The sequence below is a fragment of the Strongylocentrotus purpuratus genome, unplaced genomic scaffold (assembly GCF_000002235.5).
Source record: "Strongylocentrotus purpuratus isolate Spur 01 unplaced genomic scaffold, Spur_5.0 spur5_scaffold_20, whole genome shotgun sequence".
NCBI classification, from domain to species: domain Eukaryota; kingdom Metazoa; phylum Echinodermata; class Echinoidea; order Camarodonta; family Strongylocentrotidae; genus Strongylocentrotus; species Strongylocentrotus purpuratus.
Window position 1 is genome coordinate 33,266,598 of NW_022145606.1, and position 22,211 is coordinate 33,288,808.

At 36.3% G+C, this 22,211-nt stretch overlaps 1 protein-coding gene across 1 annotated transcript; it reads left to right on the plus strand.

Moving 5' to 3' along the window:
* Positions 1–3,560: 3,560 nt before the first annotated feature.
* Positions 3,561–19,041, plus strand: LOC100890391. Its single transcript, XM_011670498.1, has 4 exons — positions 3,561–3,690; positions 15,054–15,340; positions 16,497–16,580; positions 19,022–19,041. Exons 1-4 carry the CDS (start codon positions 3,623–3,625, stop codon positions 19,039–19,041), a joined length of 459 nt encoding a protein of 152 aa, XP_011668800.1. The 5' UTR covers positions 3,561–3,622.
* The last annotated feature ends 3,170 nt before the right edge of the window (positions 19,042–22,211 follow it).

Here is a 22,211-nt window from a genome sequence, read left to right on the forward strand (position 1 = left end):
GGGACATAGTCCCTTTAAGGGTAAAATGTGAGATATTAATAGGAAAATCGTTCGGCGTTACATAATTACAGAATGGTCTGGGGTAGGAAGAGTATTCCAAAAACCATTGTCAATAAGGGTGGCGGAATAATTTGCCACTGACGAGTGGGTCTCGATATCAAAGGCAAAAACGAGGCAGTCAAAAATATTTCAAGAAATTCTTTAGAATGATGTATTGTTGTTATAATGCTTTAAACTATCAACATTAAAATCTCCCATTTTGAAAAACGTCTTTGTTTACAAAATTTGGATTCTTTAATAAATATGTAAGGTACACTAGGAATTCATTTGAATTAGAACTTGCAGGTCTATACACAATGCAGGCGCGGATCCAGGATTTTCCAATTAGGGGGGGGGGGGGGGGGAATTTGAAAATTGCGCAGACCGTTTTTTCTCAACATACTGACAAGGTCATATTAGAAGCACCATCAGGGGCGTACGCAGGGGGGAGGGGTTTGGGGGTTGAACCCCCCTTTGGTATTTTTATGTGTGTAAACCCCCCTAATCCCCCCTTTTTTTTGTTTTTTTCGTAATTATTAAACAAAAACAAAAAACAAAAAAAATATTCCCATGGCTGACCTAAAAAAGGTGACCTTACCCCCCCCCCCCCCCCCCCCCCCCCAACGAAGAAAATTTCAAATTTTCAAATTTCGAGACCAAAAAAAAAAGGGTCCTCTTAGCGCAGAAGCTTCACGTTTCATTAAATTATTAGAGAGAGAAGACGATTCATTGTACCATTCTCGACTCTTAATCCCTGTCTGAATTCAGTTGCTCAATCCTCTTATTGCCCCTACTGCCCCTGGCTACGCGTCTGCTTTAAAGGGAAAATGAAACAATCATGATTGTGATAGCACACAATTAGGATAGTAGAAATGAAAGAAAAAAAGAAAGATCTATTACACCAACCATGGTTACATCACGGCCGGGAGCGTCATATCACAGTTCTGTGTTATCGGGCGAGGGTCGGGGCGTAGCGACCGAGCGAGATTTTGCAATGTTGAATGCTGAAATTATGCATTCTAGAAAATGACTTATCCTAATATGTACGTTCTTTCCGCTATATTTCTTTCTAGCTATATTTCTAAATTTCCTGGGGAACGTGTCCCCTATCGGGCACTGGATCGCCGCCCCTGTCCATGATTACTACCAACATGAGTTCAAATACAAGCACAAGCGAGTTGGTATGACCTGAATCCAAATGAAGCGCAAAATAAGAGTTGTGAAGCGGCCCTATCGTTAATTTATAATTTGACTGTTGAGTATATATAGCTTCTATTTAAAAGACATCCAAAATATTGTGCCCTTTTCAAATTTTTTTTGTAGCGCAGGGGCTCTGAATCCGCGGCTCGAGATTTTGTGCGGCATGCCCGTCCCCCTCTATTCAATAACGTTTTCCAAGCCTTCTGGAATGACCCTAAATCTCCCGATTACAGTTTTTCCCTTATTCGTCGTTACTGTAGCGCCATTTCCTTGTCTTCGCCCTTTCTCTTCTCCTTTCTTTTCTCTTCTCTTTTTTTTCCTTCCTTTTTTTGTGCCGCCAATAGGGGGGGGGGGGGGCGGCCGTTTCGCCCCCCCCCCCTGGATTCGCCACTGCAATGCCCATGATTATACTTAGTATCGGGAATATTGATTTCGATAAAATTGACTCTAGTGTTTCGTTCATTGCATTAATTTAATTACGAATTGAATAGTCGTACTTGTATGTAAAACGAAAAATACGACACCTCCGCCGGGTCTGTTTTTCTATTATTAACAACAAGATCATAACCATCTAATGCAAATGGTAGGTTTTATTCACGGGTTATCTAATATTAACAGACATTCTTGTAACTGTTTATTTAGCTTTTAATGTTTAATGTGCAATAGAGAAAATGTGTCTTTAGCAAATTGCTTAATTAACGACGTTTTTAAATTGGGACTCGGTTTCATAAATTTTGTCATGATTAGGGTACAAAAGTCTAAAATTTATGTTGATGAGTTTCTATTATTTGCTACAAAATGGTTATACGCTACATCAGTTGAAGAATAATCGTTCGAGAGATTTGATAATGAAGGGTTAAATGAATTCTTAAAAAGGCCATCGTCCGATTTAAAAAAATAGAATGGCATGTCAGGTTTGTGGGCCATTGAAGTAAAGTTTTTAAAAAAAGAAGACATTTTTTGTTTTTGGGGTTCCCAATTTGTTTTTGTTATTAATTTTTTTAAAAAGGGGTAGGCCAGGGGCGGATCTAGCTTTTTGCTAAGGGGGGGGTTGACCAATAATGACGATGCGGAGCATCGTCCACGAGCCGCGAAGCGGCGAGCCGATTTTTTTGGGGGGTGTTTATTTGAACCCCGTAAGTGATGTTTTCCTGGCATCTATTAACACAATGGAGACCATAAAAAGCAGTGCATGATAACGTCTTTTTAAATCGAGTAACAGTTCAATACACAGTTATATCCAGAGTTATCATGTGTTTGGTTAAGTTACCAGATGAGTTGAATATCTTCTCACAATATTTGCACTTGAAAGGGTTTCTCTCCAGCGTGCGTTCTTTTTTCTTTCTTTTTTTCTTTTTTTTTTTTTTTTTTTTTGGGCCGCCCAAGGGGGGGGGGGGGGGGTTTAAACCAAATTCGTTTTTCATAAAACTCAATATTATTTTCATTCCCAAATATTTATTTTTCATCCCCAAAGACTTCAACAATCCCCCAATTTTTTTTTTTTAATGTGGGGATTTTGGGGATGAGAATCGGCAACGCTGGCCTAGCTTGTCACTTCGGCGGTGGCCCGTGTCCTCAAAAAAGCTGATGGGGGGGGGGGGGCGGGGGCAAGGGACTCTGTGACATTTGTTCGCCCAACCCCCCCCCCCCCCTCCCCCAAAAAGAAATAATAATAATAATAATAATAATAATAATAATAAATGAAATAAATACATAGAAATAGAATAAAATAAAATTACAAGTTTAAAAAAAAGATAAGATTTAAAAAAATGGTCCCCGGATTTTTTTGGGGGGGGTTACAACCCCCCCAACCCCCCCTCTAGATCCGCTTCTGTAGGCGTTCCTCCAAAATACACACATAAAAAAGTTAAAGGGGGGTTCAGCAACCCCCCCCCCCTTCCCCCACCCCCACCGTGTCGATGTGCCATATTAGTGCTCTTTTGTGGGGCATTATCCTCATTACTGTCATTTATGACTTAAGGGCGCCATATATAATCCCCTAGTTGATGAGCATATTAGCATACACATGCTTTAGCAGTCACGCAAAACAAACACTGGCAAATTATTATTTATTAAAATCTGAAAATGAATCCTATTATTTAGATCTAGATCTATTAGGAACAAATCATTGTCAAAGTAATTCCATAAATTGGGATAAAAAATATTCCAACTCTATGAGCGACAGTCACTGATCTCTACGGAAATAGAGATCAGTGGCGACAGTGTTTTACCTTTAAGGACACTCTATATTGTGATCGCTGAATATGTGGTCGCCAGATTCAATCAATGACTATATGCATAAATTGTTCTTTCCGTCTGTTCACATATGTAATCAAATAATAGCAATTAAAATTCACCTAAATTCATTAGTACATTGTCCATCATGGCGGAACACCGTGCAACTAAGAGGCGAATGAAACAACACCCCCATGGACACGGATCAAGGCCAAGGTATGTACTATATTTGTTTATTATACTTATATTTATAGTAACTGAGCCAGATATATTATATGCCCGACTCGCCTGGGCTGTGACAGTGTCAGTGAACAGGTGAAGCAGGCAAGGGTGAATTTCATCAACTTCACTGTAAGCGAAAACTGGCCCATCGTCATCGATACCATCAATATGCATCTGCACTGGATTCAGACGATGAATATTGAACAGTCAAGTTACTGTCTGACCTAATTTTACCCATTATATGGATGATAAATAAATACAATTGAGGATAATATATGGCAGATATCGACCGTCTAGTGGGTGATCGGTGTTGTGTGAATGCGGAAGTAATGGCAAACATTCGGTTTACGACTAGCTGAGCTAATTTTCTTTTAATGGTGTCTTCAAGTCGGCTTTATAAGGGGGAAAATTTATTGAAGAAGAGATTTGAAATTATCGACACTCTTTATTTTGTTATATTGCTTTCGTCCTCACATCAATGAATCTTAAGGGTCTACATATCGTTTATAATTTTAATCTTTTTGTAATACTCTCGTCATATCCCTCACATTTTTTCATCCTTTCACTTCTTCTGTCATCCTTTATTTATATAACTTTTTCTTTGGTTCTTCAACCATCCATTTCTTGAATTCCTTCTACTATAGGCTAACTTATTAATCGTATTTCTGACCCTGTCGTAGTTTTTCCTTTTTTTAAATAATGTTTGTCCTTTCATTCGCTTATTATTTTTGTATATAATTCCATCATTATTTGTTGATTTCCCCATCATCTTACGTTTTCCCAGTTCTGCCATTTTTGTTATCGTTCTTCTACATCTGTAATTCCTTTTCTCCCTACATTTCCCCCCTTCTTTCCTCTTTTCCTCTAGGCAAATATAATTTTTTATTTTCTGCAATTCACTGACTTTCTCATCTCAATATGTCAATTGCTAATTCTTCTGGTGCATTCTACCACATTTTCCATAAGGCCTATTGGCTATATACCCTGTTTCTGATTTCTCTCTTCTACCTTTTCTTAAAATTTGTTCTTTGTTTCCCACAATTCATCTTCTCTTTCTATATTTCCACCATTCCTTGTAATTTCCATCCAATTAAGTTTTATTCCTCACTTTGTTTCCAAGGTCTTTTAAAAATATTCTTTCTACATTTTATTATATCCTTTTATTTTCCTTCTCTTTTTCTGTCATGTAAATTGTACTTCTTGAATTTCTCCACTCCTTTTTTACTTTCCTTATCACTGTTACATGTGGCCAATGAATTCTTTAAATTACTTGTTTTGATATATATTTTCTTTCTATTCCTCTCTTGGTTGTTTCCCACAATATTCGTCTTCTCACTTCTTTTCATTTAATTTCATCAAATTCCCTTGGAGAATTAAAAAAAACATTTTACCGGATAAGTATGTATACTTTCTATTTCACAACTTTAAACCATGCCAAATGTATTATATTATTAATATCTGATTTCCTGTCATAATTACTGTTATGATGGAAATGAAAAATAAAACTGAAACTGAAACTCTAAAATCCACTTTGTCCATTTAGTATTTTTTCTATCATAAAAAAAAAATCGCAACTTAAAATTTCCCCAAGCACCCCTATTAGTCAGGGCTGTTAGGGCTATATAGGGGTCGTTTGGTGCAGATTCTTCTAAAAGCACCAAATTTGGCCCAGACGTAGCTTATACCATACTATTACGATTTCTGCAGGGCGCCAAGAAGGGCACCCTCTGTGACCGCCATATTGGTCAAATCCAAAATGGCCGCCATCTGAGTTAAAGGTCAAGCGTAGTTTCAAAAGGAAAAGGGCTAGTATTATAACAATTTATTTATTTCTGGGGTTTGGGGGGTCAGATAATCTGAATATAATGTTCTTTCATCAATTTGAGGTCTCCTTGGGGCTTTCATACTGGTCATATTGGTCAAATCCAAAATGGCCGCCATCTGAGTTACAGGTCAAGTGTAGTTATGGAAGGAAATGGGCTAGCATGTTAAAGGTTTATTTATTTGTGGGGTTTTCGGGGTAAGAGAATCTGATTATGATGTTCTTTCATCGATTTGAGATCTCCTCGGGGCTGCCATACTGGTCATATTGGTCAAATCCAAAATGGCCGCCATGTTTAGTTACAAGTCAAGTGTAGTTATGGAAGGAAATGGGCTAGTATGTTAAAAGTTTATCTATTTATGGGGTTTTCGGGGTCAGGGAATCTGATTATGATGTTCTTTCATCTATTTGAGGTATCCTTGCTGGTGCTATACTGGTCATAGTGGTCAAATCCAAAATGGCCGCCATCTCATAGTTACAGGTCAAGTGTACAGTGTGTCTCTAAAAAAAGTAAACCCAACTTCAACGGCAAATTTTCAGAAAACTATAAAATATTTACACATTTTTTATGGTTAGATAGTCCAATAAGTCCTCCGTCCAATGATACCACGTAGGTTATGTAACTCTCATGCATGACTGAGCATGATTCAACTTAGTGTGAAATCATCACTGTGGCAAGTTAGAATTGCACTGGAAGTTCATCAATCAAATGACATAGGAAATGTCTGATTTCTTACAAGCATAGCTTAGGGATGTGTACCCTCGACATGACCGCCATTCCTTTCCATGCAAAGCTCGCAACGCCTCCTCATGTCCCTGACGGCACGCCTGATCATTCCCTGATCTTGTCGTAATCGGTTCACTTCACCTGTTATCTGTTGCCTCAGCTCCTGAATTGTGGCCGGTGGGGTTTGGAACACTTTTCCTTTAAGATACCCCCAAAGAAAGAAATCGCATGGTGTCAGATCTGGTGAACGTGCAGGCCACTCAACTGGGAAATGAAGAGCAATGATGCGATTGCCAAAGAGTTCAGTCAAACGATTCCTCACAGCAATAAGTCTGTGGGCTGGGGCCCCATCCTGAGCCCACCAGGCCCTGCGGAATGCTCCACGTCGTTGTCGGGGGAAGATCTGTTCCATCTCAGGCACAATAAAATTGTTCAGCATGTCAAGGTACGCCCTGCCATTGATGTTGCCTTCAAAAAAGTAAGGTCCCACCAATGAACCATTGCCACAAAGACCAATCCAGACACTCACTTTCTCCCTGCTCATGTTCTTATTAAAAGCATATCCCGGTGGATGATGGAGTTCAGCATACTCGTGCTCATTGTTGGTGTTTACCATTCCATCCATGGAAAACGTTGCTTCATCCCCGATGGTAAAAAACTGGAGGAACTGTCGATCTCGGTTGCACCGGTTCACAAACCATTGTGAAAATTGAAGTCGTCTGGGAAAATCAGCTGGTAGAAGTTGGTGCTGAACATGAACATGATATGGATGGAGATGCAAATCCAGTCTTGCTATTCTGTTAAAAGTTGCGCGTGGTATTCCAGTATCATTTCTCCTGGTGCTTATGCGTGGGTTGGCTTGGATGGCCTCTCTTACCACTTGGATGTTTTCAGCATACCTCCCAGTTCGTCTGTGGCCAGAGTGTCCTTTATTCCTGTTCAAACTGGTTCCGTGATCAGCATACTTTCTCACATTGTACCAGATGGCTCTTTTTGTTGGAGGCTGCCTCTCGGGGAACTGCACCCGAAAAGCATCTTGAACTTCCACGAAACTTCTTGTTTCCTGGTATCGAGTTACCAGGAATACTCTCTGCTCAATTGTCAACTGTACCATGTTTGGAAAGCATGTGAAGTGTGCCTGTGTTAGGAACAACCTTTGCTGAAGTTGTTATGTAATCATAGGCCTAACATGTGACAAAAATTTAACTTCAAATAGGCCCTGAATGCATGACAATAGCAAGAAATAACTTGCCACAGTGATGATTTGACACCAGTTCACTAAGTTGAATCATGCTCAGTCATGCATGAGCGTCAGATAACCTAAGTGATATAATTGGACAGAGGACTTATTGGACTATCTAACCATGAAAAAATAATGTGTAAATATTTTATAGTTTTCTGAAAATTTGCCGTTGAAGTTGGGTTTACTTTTTTTAGAGACACACTGTATATACGAAAGGAAATGGGCTAGTTTGATAAAAGTTTATATATTTATGGGGTTTTCGGGGTCAGAGAAACTGATTATCATGTTCTTTCATCGATTTGAGATCTCCTCGGGGCTGCCATACTGGTCATATTGGTAAAAACCAAAATGGCTGCCGTCTGATAGTTATAGGTCAATAGTAGTTCCAAAAGGAAAAAGGCTAGAATGATAACATTTTATGTATTTGTGGGGTTTTCGGGGTCAGAGAATCTGATTATAATGTGTTTTTTTTATCGAGTTTATGTCACCAATCCTGTCCTACATGATAGGCTACAATGAAGTCCATTTTCTGGTTGAAGAAGATGAGGGAAGATGCGCCATTTCACACTTAAATTGAGTCGGTATAAATCTTGGCCTGCGCCCATACTTTTCATCACTATGTTCTACTAGTCATTGCTGTCAATGTTGTTGCTACATCCGCCCTCGCATTTGCAGAGCATCGTTTCACTGCTGACCCCGACGTGATCTAAACCCGACCAACCTACTGAATCGCAGACATCCTTCATCAAAACTGTTTCAATTTTTGTCTCCCTTTTCTTCATATTTCTACTCACGTCTTATCTTTGAACTGTCATCATGCCTACTGACGATCACACCCATTCTTCAACTTCTGAAACTTCTGCTTGCCCTATATCTGTCTCCAATGTTCAAATCAAGCTTCCTCCTTTTTGGCACAATGATCCTACTATTTGGCTTGTCCAAGTCCAGGCACAATTCATAACCTGAGGCATCACCCAACAGAAAACAAAGTTTATCTACGTCGTCGCCTTCTTGCAGCCGGAATATGCCAAGGAAATTTGGGACTTACTGATATCTCTTCCTCAAGAACAGCCCTACGTTAAACTGAAAGCCGAATCGATACAGAGGAACTCCACCTTTGAGCAAAAACGCCTTCATCGGGTGCTGATTTATGAGAAATTTGAGAGATCACAAACCCTCCCAGTTACTTCGCAAGTTAAAAAAAGTGCTGGGGTGAACAAGTTGGAGGAGAACATTCTGAAACAGCTATTTCTCCAGAGGCTGCTCACAAAATTATGTTCAGCTCATTTTAGCATCAACTGGGGACTCGATGAAGATCAAGAACCTCGCTGATTTAGCCCCCCAAAAATCGTTGTGACAAATTCCCCATCTAACTTTCATCCTATTGGTCTTCTTTCTCGTCTTCTTCTTCTTCACACCCTACTCCTTTCCTGAAAATGCAGCATATGAAAGCGCAAATATCACATCAGAAGGAAGACCGTCAAGCGCGAAGCCCCAGCTCACAAGGGGATTGCTATTATCACTTTCGTTTTGTTAGCGAGCCAAGAAATGCACTCCTCCCTGCACTTTCAAATCAACCTCTTCAAACCAGGGATACGACCCAGCCAGCGACTAGAAGCGACAAGTTCGACTGCATGGCACCAGCCCCCAAAATTGCCTTTTCTACATTACGGATAGGAAACAGGATTTGATTTCTCGTAGACCATTGAACTGAGGTTAGTGTTCTTCCTCCATCCATGGCCCTACTAGGTCCTTGCTACATCCAAATCCGAGAAACATATGCACCCTTCTTCGAAATTCCCCTGCAAGAAGTTAATCGCTCAAGTATCACTACTTACGGAGACCTAAGCCCGACTCTCGACGTCGGCCTACGTCGAGCTTCCAGGTGGATTTTCATTATTGCCGACATATCCAATCCTATCTTCGGGCAGACTTTCTCCCTCACTTTGGTTTTCTGGTAGATGTGCGCAATCTCAAGCTCATCGATTCTACTGCTAATCTATCTGTAAGAGGCATCCTTTCTTCTTCTCCTTCTATCAGCCCCATGTTTGTCAAGGCAGACAGTTAAGCTGCTTCCAAATCTCTTCTTGACCAATGTCCAGACCTCACACGACCAGTCTAAAAATATGCTAGAATTAGGCATCGTCCGACCTTTTGGCAGCAGTTCGGCATCCCAACTTGGTGCCCAAGAAAAACCCCGGAGACTGGAGACCAAGCGATGACTACCATGGACTAAATAGGAATACAGTGCCCGATAAATGTCCTATTCCCCATCTTCAAGATTTCACCTCAGCTCTAGCAGGCGATAGAGTTTTCTCCAAACTCGATGTCATCAGAGCGTACCACCAAATTCCAGTCGACCAGTAGACGTACACAAAACAGCCATCACCACACCCTTTGGGTTACTTGAATTTGTGCGCATGCCTTTTGGGCTATGAAATGCCGCACATATATACTTTTCAACAGTTTTTTGATGATCGAGGTAACCCATGGTCTACAAGTTGTGTACGCCTACATCGACGACCTCCTCGTCGCGAGTAAGACAGGACATAAGAAGAACATATTCAACACCTCCAACTAGCTACTGTTCTTACGACTCTTGAAATACGTTGTATTCATTAACCCACTCAAGTGTGAATTTGGCGCATCTTCCCTCATCTTCTTCAACCAGGAAATGGACTTCATTGTAGCCTGTCATGTAGGACAGGATTGGTGACATAAAATCGATAAAAGAATATCATAATCAGATTCTCTGACCCCGAAAACCCCACAAATACATAAAATGTTATCATTCTAGCCCTTTTCCTTTTGGAACTACTATTGACCTATAACTATCAGACGGCGGCCATTTTGGATTTGACCAATATGACCAGTATGGCAGCCCCAAGGAGATCTCAAATCGATGAAAGAACATGATAATCAGCTTCTTTGACTCTAAAACCCCCAAAAATATTTAAACTTTTATCATACTAGCCCATTTCCTTTCGTAACTACACTTGACTTGTAACTATCAGATGACGGCCATTTTGGATTTGACCAATATGACCAGTATGGCAGCCCCAAGGAGACCTCAGATCAATGAAAGAACATCATAATCAGATTCTCTGACCCCGAAAACCCCATAAATATATAAACTGTTATCATTCTAGCCCTTTTCCTTTTAGAACTACTATTGACCTTTAACTATCAGACGGCGGCCATTTTGGATTTGACCAATATGACCAGTATGGCAGCCCCGAGGAGATCTCAAATCGATGAAAGAACATCATAATCAGATTCTCTGACCCCGAAAACCCCATAAATATATAAAATGTTATCATACTAGCCCATTTCCTGTCGTAACTACACTTGACTTGTAACTATGAGATGGCGGCCATTTTGGATTTGACCAATATGACCAGTATGGCAGCCCCGAGGAGATCTCAAATCGATGAAAGAACATCATAATCAGATTCTCTGACCTCGAAAACCCCATAAATATATAAACTTTTAACATACTAGCCCATTTCCTTCCATAACTGCACTTGACCTGTAACTCAGATGGCGGCCATTTTGGATTTGACCAATATGACCAGTATGAAAGCCCCAAGGAGACCTCAAATCGATGAAATAACATCATAATCATATTCTCTGACCCCCCAAACCCCATAAATATATACATTTTTTTAAATCATATTAGTCCTTTTTCTTTTGGGTCAACGCTTGACCTTTAACTTAGATGGCGGCCATTTTGGATTTGACAAATATAGCGGTCACAGAGGGCGCCCTTCTTGGCGCCCGGCAGAAATCGTAATAGTATGGTATAAGCTACCTCTGGGCCAAATTTGGTGCTTTTAGAAGAATCTGCACCAAAATATCCCTAACAGCCCTGACTATATTGAAAAATGGTTAAAAACACTCGTTAATTTAAGATAAGATTTTCCCAGCGTGTAGGGCCGATTTGAAGACACTGTTAACGACAAATTGGCCCAGCTAGCCGTGACCTGAGTGTTTAGTATTAGCCGAAGTAATTACCCCAATCGCCTACTGGACGTCATCATCGGAGCCGTCCAATTTGTACCATTTCGTTTTCGTTCATGGGGGATGCCAAGATTCAATGTTAAATGTCTGATTGTGGTCATGATTGTGTTTTAGGGAAAAGATATGACACTTTTCACTTTATTTAAACATGAGCTTTCATTATTTTGACATAGAATGAACCATGTCTATTTCAATATTTGAAACGATGTCTACTTTAAAGCCACACTGTCCTACTTGCAGTGGCGGATCCAGGGGGGGGGGGGTGTCTCGGAAAAAACGTGTTTTTCCCCCAGACACGATTTTCAAATTTTCGGAAGGTGCACAAAAAAAAATTGGTGCTCACTACCCCCCCCCCCCCCACACCTTTTTATTTTTTTGGCCTGCGAATGGGACACATTTAAGCAGTTTTTTTTTGTACCAAGTAGGCTTAAAGAGAGAATAAAATATGGATTTCATAATTGTCATCCTTGCAGTGTTATCACGATCATGACAATGTAGGGGTGTATTCCAATGTCTAAAAATGGTGTATGTTCACTTTGAGGTTTCCCTTCTTTCCAACCCGCTCAGTGTGTGTGTGTGTGTGTGTGGGGGGGGGGTTAAGGAACATTATTTTTTTCAATCGGCACACCCCCCCCCCTTGATCAAAAGCAAAATGAAGGGGGAGGGTTTGAACCCCCAAAACACCGCCCCCACCCCCCCCCCCCCCCCCTGCGTACGCACCTGATTGACAGTAAGGCAGTGAAAAAATGAAAAGGTGTGATATCACTCAATATCAACAGTAAAGTAATAACACTCAAGGGAATACTTATGACAAGCAAAATTATGATATCTTTGTTATGATGATCAGTGGCGTAGATCTGTTGTTGACATTGATGGGGGGGGGGGGGGGGGGTGATCTGTGGCGCGTTAGCACAAATTGAACGCTCGCGTGCACAAGGGGTGGTATTTGAGGGGCATGCGGCCCCCTCAGAAGCAGAATTTTAGGAGTTTTGAGACTGTATTCGTGCAATTTGGTTAAATACTTTTAGGCGACATTTAGATATACTCTCTTTAGATCAATACAGTATGTTTAGTCACCGTGTATGAAAGGCCATGTATTTCTTTTTAAAAACAATATAACTTTGCTATATATAATGTTAAAGTTGCATTGCCAAATGTGCGTAACACAAGAAAATTTGTTGTTATCCCATCAATGATAACTTTTTTTCAACGATACTTTGTTCAAATATGAAAGTTACATTTGGTATGACAAGTTCGGATTGTACTTTAGCAAAGAATCCACAGAAATATTATAAATTTGCTTATTCAAAATGTTAAATAGGGAAATGCCGATTTCAGCCTCATTCCGGTGGGGATGGTGATTACAATCTTGGCTTTCTTCGCATCTCTTGTTTAAGGTAACCCTTCTCATTAAGTGATGTAAAGAGGTTAAAGTTTGCTACACACTCAATTCTTTGCTCGTTCGCAAATGAATTTTTCGACAATAATCCACAACTGAAAACGATGGTGCTGAAGCAGTATCTTCGACCGCATCCCTGATAATATTATTACACTGTAGGGGCGTATACCAATGTCTTGGAATGTGAAAGACGCTCTTCTGGCCCCTAATAAAACTGGAACCTCAACAGACATACCTAGATGCTTATAATAGTTTTTATGTTGTTCAATTACAAATATGTGTTGTTTATAGAATTCATGTTTGTTTTTTTATGTGTTACCAATTATTTACCATTCTAATGCCCATGATGGTCACATCCACCACCAACTTTATGGAAAGATGAGGGTACTAGATAACATAAACTGTATATAAAATTATGTATACATATATAGTTATATGTATTTTATTTTACGTTGTTAGTGTTGTTTTTCTTTCCTTACTATAACTTCCAATGACTAAAACTTTGATTATAATCAAACAGGCAGCTAAAATTGCTTATCATTTGTTTTATGCTGTTGAAAACAAGTTATAGTAGTTTATTAAAATTCCAATATCTCTTGATTTGTTACCTTGGTATTGGCCCAGCGGTCACGTACATCAATTACTTTACGTTTAACAGACAAATAATGATACCTGACATGGGCGTCAATCCTTACGTAATACCTATTGTTCAGAGGGGGGGGGGGGATGATCTATTCATTCATTCCCCCTAAACAATAGGTATTGCATAAGGATTGACGTCCATGATACCTGAGGATCCCAGCAAAAGGAAAATCGGCATTTACAATTGTGCAAAAATGTATTCAAAAAATTTACTCGATCGTTTCAAGGTTTTTCTTTTTTTACTTGGAAATGTATTAAAAATATAGTAGGTGATAAATCGAAACCCCATAATGTCTTGCCAAAAAGAAATATGTATCTTGAAAATATAAAGCTGTCAAAAAGCAGGATACAGCAAGCTAGTTTAACTCTCATTTTGTAAACATAAATAACAAGTTTAATATCAAAATCATTATTAAATCCATTGCCCCCATTCAATTATATCTTCCTAGTTTCGCCTCTTCCCTTTCTTCTCTTTCTCATTCTCAAATCTGTCTTTACTTCTCTTTATTAATTTCACCTCTCCCCTTTTTTTTCTCGTTTTCTTTCTCATTGTCATCTCTATCTTTTCTTAATTCTCTCCTCTCCCCTTTGTTCTATTTCTCATTCTCGTCGCTCCCCTTTCTTTTCTTTTTCATTGCTACCTCTCATTTAAGTTTCTTCTCTTTCTCATTCTTTTCTCACCTCTTCCTTTTCTTCTCTTTTTCATTCTTACCCTTTCCTTTCTGATCTTTCTCATTCTCACTTCTCCCCTTTCTTTTATTTCTCCTCGCGCATCTTTCCGTTCTTCTCTTTTTCATTATCACCTCTCCACTTTCTAATCTTTCCCATTCTCTTTTCACCTTTTTCCCTTTCATCTATTTCTCATTATCATCTCTTCTCTTGGTTACTATTCTCACCTCTTCTTTTTTTTTTAAACTCTTTTTCTTTCTCATTCGCAATTTTTTCTTTTCTTCTCTTTCTCCTTTTTTTCTCCTCCTCACCTCTCCCTTTCTTCTATTACTCATTTTCACTACTTACCTTCTTTTCTTTCTCACTCACATCTCTTCTCTTTCTTTTCATTCTCATTTTCACATCCCCCTTTTTTAATTTTGAAGTTGCCTTACATTACAAGTATCGAAGCATAGAATTAAGCTCGCTCTCATGTGCCGACGGCTGTAAATCATCTATGGAGGCTTTCACGTTTGCTCCGAATCTTAAATATGAGTCTCTGATTGGTCAATGTCGGTTAGTGTATTCCGTTCATTTTCAATCGAACTTCGCTAAAATTCCCGTTATAATTATTGTATCAAATTGTGATGAAGTGCCATTTGTAGAAGTGGCAACAATTAAAAATGTAATTTCGTATTTTTATTTTTATTTTTATTTAAAGATCAATAAATCTTTCTCCAGTAAAATTGCAACGAAACTCAAAAACAAAACATTGTTGGTTGCTCCGCCCACAAGCTAATAGTCTTATTCCATGTTCCCAATAATGTGTGATATGCTTAATTTGCTCTGTCATTAGGTTTGAGAAGACAATGGAAGGAGTGAGTGATGAACTCATATTCGAGATGGCGGAGACGATTGGAGATAATCAAAAATTACCGAAGCTAGCTTCGAAACTTGGTTTTAAAGATGCGGGTGCTGAAAAATTTGTGAAGATGAACCGGATGAATGGCATAGTATCTTCCGAAGGAACAAGAAAGATGTTTTGCGAATGGAGGGAAGACACACCTGTGACTGAACAACTCACCACATTAGAGGCAGCCCTCGTAGACGCAGATCTTGCTGGGATAGCTGACAAATTTTCAAGTAAGGTTTATACATTTTTGTTTTCTCTCTCACCAGAACGTTTAGCAATATAAATTACCAATCCCTGACTTGTGTTTGATACATTCGTCCTATTTTAGAGTATTGCGCACCTGTTTTTAATGGAGCACATACATAATTCAGAAAGAATCTAGAAAAGAGTAAATGAAATTATTTTAGGTGAAAAATATATAAATTATAAAGACGACATAAAACGATGCCAACTTGAACGATTACAAATAAGGCGAGAAAAAAAAAATATTGTTTTTGCTGTATCTCTACTTACCCACAATGTAAAGGCATAGAAACGAAGATTTGTTGGCATGTCATTACGAAATAAACAAAAGTATACTAGTCAATATAAATGCAGGACCTCTCGTTTTAAACAAAGTGCAAAGTACAATATTTTATTGATTTTCTTAATAATCGTTGACTGTTCTCAGCTTTTCTTTACTCTACGCGGCGTGGGCTAGGGTAGGGGGCAGCCTTCACAAATACCAAACAAAATGCAATAAATTATCAATGATTTATTGCATTTTCCCAAGATCACCGACAGAAAAAAAATATCCTCTGTAGGGCCATGCATTATGGTTCAAGGCATGGCCACACAGAGGAAGTTTTCCTGTTGAAGACCGGGGAAAATGCAATGAATTATTGATAATTTATTGCATTTTCTTTTTACTTTTTTTGTATTTAAGGACGTACGTCCCCTTAGTTGATAAGCATATTAGCACACACATGCTTTAGTAGTTACGCCAAACAAACACTCGCAAATTATTATTCAATAAAATCTGAGAATTTATACTATTATCTAGATCTATTAGGAATAAATAATTTTCATAAATTGGGGTAAAAAAAATGTATTCAACCTTTATAATAATAATAATAATAATAATAATAATAATAATAATAATAATAATAATAATAGCTAGTTCTTATATAGCGCTTTTCAGGACCAAAGGCCCTCTCAAAGCGCTTTACAGATGACTAACAGTGTAGAACGGGAGGAGTATTTGGCCCTGGAACCGCAACTGATGAATCGGTTCTTCCAGTCAATAACAGTGATTTCAATTCTTAATTTTTTTCATTGAATGATGCCCTTCTATATATGGCCTAATCATGAGTTCTTTTTTTTCAACTAAAATACGCATCAATATAGGCATGGTAGAAGGAAAAGCAAGGAACGAACCTAGTTTCCCCATGGAGATTTCAAGCTGGCCAGTCAGTGATGAATTTCCAGAAGGTATTGCAAACACAATGCTTAAATTATAGTCCAGTCAAAATGACCATTTACCATAATGAAATGATACAAAAACTAATATGAGAAGAATGTTAAGAAAACAAAAACGAAAACAAAGAAACATGGTAAAATAGCGAAAAATTGAACCAGCTACACTAGTTAAGAAGGAAGAAGACAAGATTTGTATTTACGTCTATCTTCACATGGATGATAATGATGTGTGCATGATTGATTTATTTTACTTTCATAGATATGTAGTGCAGTTTTTTCATTTGATGGGTGTATGTGGTCAATAATGAATATAAGTAAGAAACATGTGATTTACTAGTAAATTCACGAAAATGAGAAAAAAATATAAGGAAATGGTTCATTAATACACAAAACTAAAAAAGAATAGTAGCACCATACATGCAAATTATGAAATAAAAACTTATTTTCTCACGCATACGTTCTTAGTTCAGTCTATTGTAAGGAATTTCACATGATATTTGAAAGTGAGGTGGCATTCTTATTTCCTTTCTCATTTATTAATTTATTTCAATTGATTACTGCTTAGAGAAATTGTAAATGCGCAGAATAATAATATAAGTATTCGCGATTTTTCGATAATGTATTTCACTTTTAAACTATGATATGATTATTATTCACGAATTTAAAAAAAGAAGTATATTTTCACGGTACATCTTTATTGATTTAGGTCTAATTTCTGCTTCCTCAAACTTTTGTTCACTACCCTTAAGTTGTCCAATCATGAGTATTGAATATGCTGATTAAATGTTGGTTATTTGTCAGATTAAAAGAAAAGTGAATTCAGTTATTTAGTGGACACCTAACACAAATTATTCGTTCTAGAATGTATGGAAACAGTTAAGTGATGAGTTGATACAGAAATACAACAAACGGTACCATATATTAATTATACATTTTAATCATCTTAAGTTTTTCAATTTCCATATACAACTTTGATCTACTCGAGGATTATTATATGTTTCTGATTTACTTATCCTCCTTTAAAGAACTGATTTTGCAGTGATTCAGTATGAAATAATAATAGTGCAATATAATTAAAACAAATGTTTGCCAAACCAATGTAAACATGAATAACAAAAAAAGAAGGACCTGAAATCTCGATATAAATACCAAAATTATTAGCCAAAGCTTCCCTCCCCTTCTCCACGACGAGAAGAGCATGATTTATACATGTAGTCTACACTAATTTGTAAATCTTTCTTCTTTTTTTCTGCCTATGATCTTCGTTTACAGTGTGTAAGTATGGATCTTATTTAAAGTTTTTTTTCTTCTGATGATCTATCTGAAATATCTATTTTGATCAATCATTTTTCATTTCTTTTTCTGAATCTTTCCACTAGGGATTCTTTCATTAATATGTTTAAACTTTATGCAATGTGAGGATTGGCTTATACTGAAATGGATATTAGCTTATATTGCTCATATTTTGACAAAAGCCTAGTTACTTTTGGTATATTCAATTTTACTTCTTCTAATAACAAAATTATTTATTTATTTCAATCAGTCATTTTATTTCAATAACGATTTAAGTGAGTTGTTTCATACCATGGGTGTATGTGGACATTTGTTTATAATGTAAAACATAACTACTAGCAAAGATAAACAATATTAATAAGTACAAATTAACTTTGACCGTTTGAGAAAGAAAAGAAGCACCTACAAAATTCAAACAAAGAAATAGAAATGGTATGTTATTCGTATATTTTCTTATTTACAAATGTGTACTTCAAATTAATTAAAGATTGCTGAAATAAGTTTTTATATTATGTTTCATTTCTCTCTTTTTTAAGAGCTTTTTGATAATGTATTTCGCTGTTAAGATGTAGTATGATTATTATTCACGACTTTCAAAGAAGAAGTGTATTTTCACGGTATATCTTTATTGATTTAGGTCTAATTTCTGCTTCCTTCAATCTTTGTTCACTACCTTATATTTTGCCCTATCATGGATAATGAATACGCTGATTAAATGTTTGTTACTTTTCGGATTAAAAGAAAAAGTGAATTCAGTTATTTGGTGGACACCTTTACACAAATTAATCGTTCTAGAATGTATGGAAACAGTTAAATGATGAGTTGACATATATTAGTAATATATCATATATTAATAATACATTTTAATCATCATCAGTTTATATTATATGTTTCTGATTTACCTCCTTTAAAGTTCTGGTGTTGCAGTACTTTGGTTTGAAATAATAATAGAGCAATATAATTAAAACAAGTATTTGCTAAGCCAATGTAAACATGAATACCAAAAAATGAAGGACCTTAAATCTCGATATGAATACCAAAATGATTAGCCAAAGCTTCCCTTCCCTTCTCCACGACGAGAGGAGCATGATTTGTAGATGTAGTCTACACTAATTTGTAAATCTTTCTTCTTTTTTTCTTCCCATGATCTTCGTTTACAGGGGGTAAGTTTGGATCTTAATTCTAAGTTTTTTTCTTCTGATTATCTTTCTGAAATATCTATTTTGATCAATTATTTTTCATTTCTTTTTTCTGAATCTTTCCACTAGGCATACTTTCATTAATATGTTTAAACTTTATGCAATGTGCGGTTGTGTTATACGGAAATGGATATTAGCTTATATTGCTCTTATTTTGACAAAATCCTGGTTGCCTTTGGTATTTTCATAGTTTCTCCTTCTAATTACAGCATTATTTATTTATTTCATTTAGTCATTTTATTTCGATAACGATTTAATTGAGATGTTTCATGCAACGGTTGTATGTGGACAATTGTTTATAATGTAAAACATAATTACTAGCAAAGATAAACAATATAATAATAACAAATTAACTTTGACCGTTTGAGAAAGTAAAGAAGCACCTACAATTTTTTTTTTTAAATGGTTTGTTATTCGTATTTTTCTGATTTCCAAATGTGTATTTTAAAGTAATTGTAGATGGCTAAAACAAGTTTTTGAGGTTTCATTTCTCTTTTGTTCTAATTGTGTACTTTAAAGTAATTGTAGATTGCTGAAATAATTTTTTTTATGAGGTTTCATTTCTCTTTTTTCCATGAGCTTGTTGATAATGTATTTCACTGTTAAAATCTCATATCATTATTTTTTACGACTTTCAAAGAAGAAGTATATTTTCACGGCATATCTTTATTGATTTAGGTCTAATTTCTGCTTCCTCCGATCTTTGTTTGCTGTCCTTAATTTTGTCCAATCATGAATATTGAATATACTGATTAAATATTGGTAATTTTGTCAGATTAAAAGAAAAATTGAGTTCAGCTACTTGGTGTACACCTTACACAAATAAATCTTTCTAGAATGTATTGAAATATTTAAATGACGAGTTCATAGAGAAGGACAAAAATGTGTACCATAGACTGACACTACACTCTAACATCCGTCATCAAAGATCAATTTACAACAGTTTTATCTACTCGAGGATTATTATATGTTTATGATTCACTTATCCTCCTTTAAGGAACTGGTTTTGCAGTGCTTCGGTTTAAAATAATAATCGTGCAATATAATAAAAACAAGTGTTTGCTAAGCCGATGTAAACATGAAAAAAAAAACATCGAATGAAGGACCTGAAATCTCGATATAAATACCAAAATGATTAGCCAAAACTTTCGTCCACTTCTCCACAACAAGAGGAGCATGATTTATACATGTAGTCTATAATAATTTGTAGTTCTTTCTTTTTCTCTTCTGCCCATTATCTTCGTTTACAGTGCGTAAGTATGGATCTTCATCCTACAATATTTATTTTGTACATTCTTTTCCTTCTGATTATCTATCTGAAGTATTTATCTTGATCAATCATTTTTCAATTCTTTTTCTGAATCTTTCCACCAGGCATCCATTCATTGATTTAGTAATACTTTATGCAATGTGAGGATTGTGTTATACAGATTAGGCTAATACAGATTATGGATACTAGCTGATATTGCTCTTATTTTGACAAAATCCTGGTTGCTGTTTGAATTTTCATATGTTCTCCTTCTGATTACAGAATTATTTATTTATTTAATTAAGTCATTTTATTTCGATGACCATTTTTTTGAGATATTTAATGCAATGGGTGTATGTGGACATTTGTTTATTATGTAAAACCTAACTGCTAGTGAAGAAAATCAATATTAATACGTACAAATTAACTTTGACCGTATGAGAAAGAAACGAAGCACCTACAAATTACCAAAAAATAGAAATGTTATGTTATTCGTGTATTTTCTGATTTCCAAATGTGTACTTTAAAGTAATTGTAGATTGCTGAAGTAAGTTTTTTTTAATGAGGTTTCATTTCTCTTTTTTCCCCGAGCTTTTTTGATAATGTATTTCACTGTTAAAATATGATATGATTATTATTCACGAATTTCAAAGAAGAAGTATATTTTCAGGGTACATCTTTATTAATTTAGGTCTAATTTCTGCTACTTTCGATCTTCGTTCACTACCCTATATTTTGTCCAATCATGAATATTGACTATGCTGATTAGATATTGGTAATTTTGTCAGATTGAAAGAAAAGTGAATTCAGCTATTTAGTGGACACCTCGCACAAATTAATCGTTCTAAAATGTATGGAAACAGTTAAATGATGAGTTGATAGAGAAGTACACAAGATGGTACCATATATTAATAATACATTTTAATCATCAGTTTTACAATTTCCACATACAACTTTGATCTACTCGAGGATTATTATACGTTTCTGATTTACTTATCCTCCTTTACAGAACTGGTGTTGCTGAGCTTCTGTTTAAAATAATAATTTTGCAAAATAATTAAAACAAGTATTTGCTAAGCCAATGTAAACATGAATAAAAGAAAAATGAAGGACCTGAAATCTCGATATGAATACCAAAACGATTAGCCAAAACTTTCCTTCCCTTCTGCATGACGAGAGGAGCATGATTTATACATGTACTCTATAATAATGTGTAGTTCTTTGTTTTGTTTTCTTCCCATGATATTCATTCACAGTGAGTAAGTATGGATCTTAATCCTAAGTTTTTTCTTCTGATGATCTATCTGAAATATCTATTTTGATCCATCATTATTCATTTCTTTTTCTGAATTTTTCCACTAGGCATCCATTCATTGATATATTAAACTTTATGCAATGTGAGGATTGGGTTATACTGAAATGGTTAATAGCTTTAATATATCGCTCATATTTTTGACAAAATCCTGGTTGCTTTCGGTATTTTCAATTTTACTTCCTTTAATAACAAAATTATTTATTTATTTCAATCAGTCATTTTATTTCAATAACGATTTAAGTGAGTTGTTTCATACCATGGGTGTATGTGGACATTTGTTTATTATGTAAAACATAACTACTAGTACAGATAAACAATATTAATAAGTACAAATTAACTTTGACCGTTGGAGAAGGAAAAGAAGCACCTACAAGTTACCAAAAAATAGAAATGGTATGTTTTTCGTTTATTTTCTGATTTCAAAATGTGTACTTTAGAGTAATTGTAGATGGCTTAAATAGGTTTTTATATGAGGTTTCATTTCTCTTTTTTCTAAGAGCTTTTTGATAATGTATTTCGCTGTTAAGATGTAATATGATTATTATTCACGACTTTCAAAGAAGAAGTGTATTTTCATGGTATATCTT

Bases quoted from the DNA above. Each gene is read 5' to 3' on its own strand.
- LOC100890391 (XM_011670498.1), top strand. From the start codon at position 3,623: ATGGCGGAACACCGTGCAACTAAGAGGCGAATGAAACAACACCCCCAT. The intron at 3,691-15,053 runs GTATGTACTATA...CTCTGTCATTAG, and splicing joins GGACACGGATCAAGGCCAAG to GTTTGAGAAGACAATGGAAG. The intron at 15,341-16,496 runs GTAAGGTTTATA...GCATCAATATAG, and splicing joins GATAGCTGACAAATTTTCAA to GCATGGTAGAAGGAAAAGCA.